The following is a 2,602-nucleotide window of genomic DNA, read 5'->3' as shown; positions in this document are numbered from 1 at the left end:
TATATGTATAGATTAAATATGCCTCTATTTATAAATAAATTAAAATTGTTAAATGATTACCTTAATTATAAAATCAACTTAAATAACACAAATCACATCACAAATAAAAGTCCTTCTATGGATATAAAATATCATGAGGATAATGTTGAAATTAATCACAACATGAAACATTTTAAAAACGAAGCAAACGTCATACAAGATAATATTAAAAATAATATAAGAAATTATTATGAACATAACGATAGTTGTTGTACAACACCGAAAAAAGGTAATCATTCGAAAGAAAATATAACTTATAAAGAAGATAAAATCGTAGAAAATGTTGAGCATCATCAAAATGAAACGAATAATATATTTAAACGAATTAGTTTAGATAACAAAGTAACAGATAAAATAAAAAAAAAAAATGATATAGAAAAAATTGTTCAAAGTGATGATGATAATAATAATAATAATAATAATAATAATAATAATTTATTATCACATGATGATATATTTAATAATGATTTAATATTTATAGAATATCTTTTAGTTTTTGTATGTGAATATTTTTATTTTCTGGTACTTCCAAGTATATTTTTATTTCCCCTATGCAACGAATTTATAGCACATGAACATACGACAGATTTTTTCGATATATTAAATGTGAATCTTCAACAGAAATTATTAAATGTATTACATTATAATAAGCTACAATTAAATGATATAAATAATATAAATAATATAAATAATATAAATAATATTAATAATATAAATAATATTAATTATATGAACAATATAAATAATATACGGATGGGTATTAAAACAAACGAATGTGTAAAAAGTTTAAATGATACACTTCTTAATAATAAACCAAAATTAAACAAAAAAGAGTATCACAGCTTAAATAATGATATAGACACAGATAATAATGATGAAATGTATCCGACATTTCAAGATATGTTAAATAAATCAAAGATGGAGGATTTGTTAATTATATTTAAGCTTATAGAAAATTGTAATACGAAATATATTAATGTTTGTAGTATGTTTGTTGAATATATCAATATAAAATATAATGCAGGTCATAAATATATGGATGATAAGAATTATAATGAAGACAACAAATGTACAAAAGATAAGAAGATTACAACTGGTAGTAATAATTTAAATTATCATAATAAAAATAAGGGTACTAACCATTACATAATTAAAGATGAAATAAATAATGAAGGAGAATCATTTCAAGAATTATTTTATAAATTCATTATAGCATTATTATCTCTTTTCTATTTTATAAAATTAATACATATACCATCCTCTTTTCTTAAAGGCAAAGAAGATCCAGAAGACTCATTTAACGAAAAACAAAACCATAATAATGTAAACATCTATTTTGATCAAGAAAATAATACTTATAATGATGATATAAATGAAAAATATTTTCCTGAAGAAATTATACATAGCAAAAATTTAAAAGAATCGAAAGATGTGGAAGATATATCAACAAATGAGGGAGAAATAGAGACTCTTTTATTAAACAATATGGAAAAGTCTTTACCACAAAAATATCATGATAATACTAATTTAACAAATGATTTAACATATAAAAAATATATACTAGATATATTAAGTAACATAAATATAAAAAAATTAATATTTGGAAAGGCATACATGTAAAAATTAATATATAGGATATTTTAATATCTTTACAATTTTTGCAATTTTTACAATTTTTACAATTTTTGCAATTTTTGCAATTTTTTTTTTTTTTCTACAAATATTTGATGATGAATAAAATGAATGATCATTTTATTTTATATTATTTTATTATTTTTTTTTATATTTTTCATTTTGTTAAAACACTCCCTCATTTAACTTTATTTTATAATTGTGTAAAGGAAATAAAAGATATAAAAAAAAAAAAAAATAAATAAATAAATAAATAAATAAAACAATTCACTGTTGATACACATGCATATTTAATAAAAAGAGGACACTAATTTGTTTATTACCTTTTTATTGTAAATATTATATTATATTATATATATATGCACATATATATATTTTATAAATATAGGATCGAAATATAAATATTATTAATTGAATATTATAACATAATAATGTAAACTTTTTTTTTTTTTTTTTTATATATCCTATAAAATTAAGCCCGCGAAATATATTAATTATTTTATGCCAATTTTTTAAAATTATGCAATTTCAAATAGGAATAAATAAAAAACAAACGTACATTTTATTAGGCATATAAAAAAATAAAAAAATAAATAAATAAATAATATAATTATAACATAATATATATAATATAAATTTTATAAATATATATATATTATTTACTCTTTTATGATTATTACAATATAATAATAATATATATATATATATATATTAATATATGCATGTACGATTATTATAATATATACCGATTGTGGTATTTTTTATATATAATGTTATATTACAAAAAATTAAAAAATATTATAAACATGTTACCAAAAAAAAAAAAAAAAAAAAATGAATTATATATATAAGTAGATATATTATTTTTTTAATTCTATAATATAAATAAAAAATATATAAATATATTATTATATAATATAAATATGTAAGT

The 2,602-nt window shown here is 17.3% G+C and overlaps 1 protein-coding gene across 1 annotated transcript in view; it reads left to right on the top strand.

Moving 5' to 3' along the window:
- The window catches only part of PRSY57_0910100 (hypothetical protein), a gene marked incomplete at both ends in the record, with an annotated part of 4,737 nt that extends 3,078 nt beyond the window's left edge, over nucleotides 1-1,659 (top strand). The window contains one exon of the mRNA XM_012907341.2: nucleotides 1-1,659. This exon is cut by the window's left edge and continues 3,078 nt beyond it. Within this exon, the coding sequence (XP_012762795.2) occupies nucleotides 1-1,659 (1,659 nt within the window).
- Between the last annotated feature and the right edge of the window lie 943 nt (nucleotides 1,660-2,602).

Source organism: Plasmodium reichenowi, chromosome 9, assembly GCF_001601855.1.
Source record: "Plasmodium reichenowi strain SY57 chromosome 9, whole genome shotgun sequence".
Taxonomy (NCBI): Eukaryota; Apicomplexa; class Aconoidasida; order Haemosporida; family Plasmodiidae; genus Plasmodium; species Plasmodium reichenowi.
Note: the sequence above shows the minus strand (reverse complement) of the source record. Positions and strands in the feature narration are given on the sequence as shown.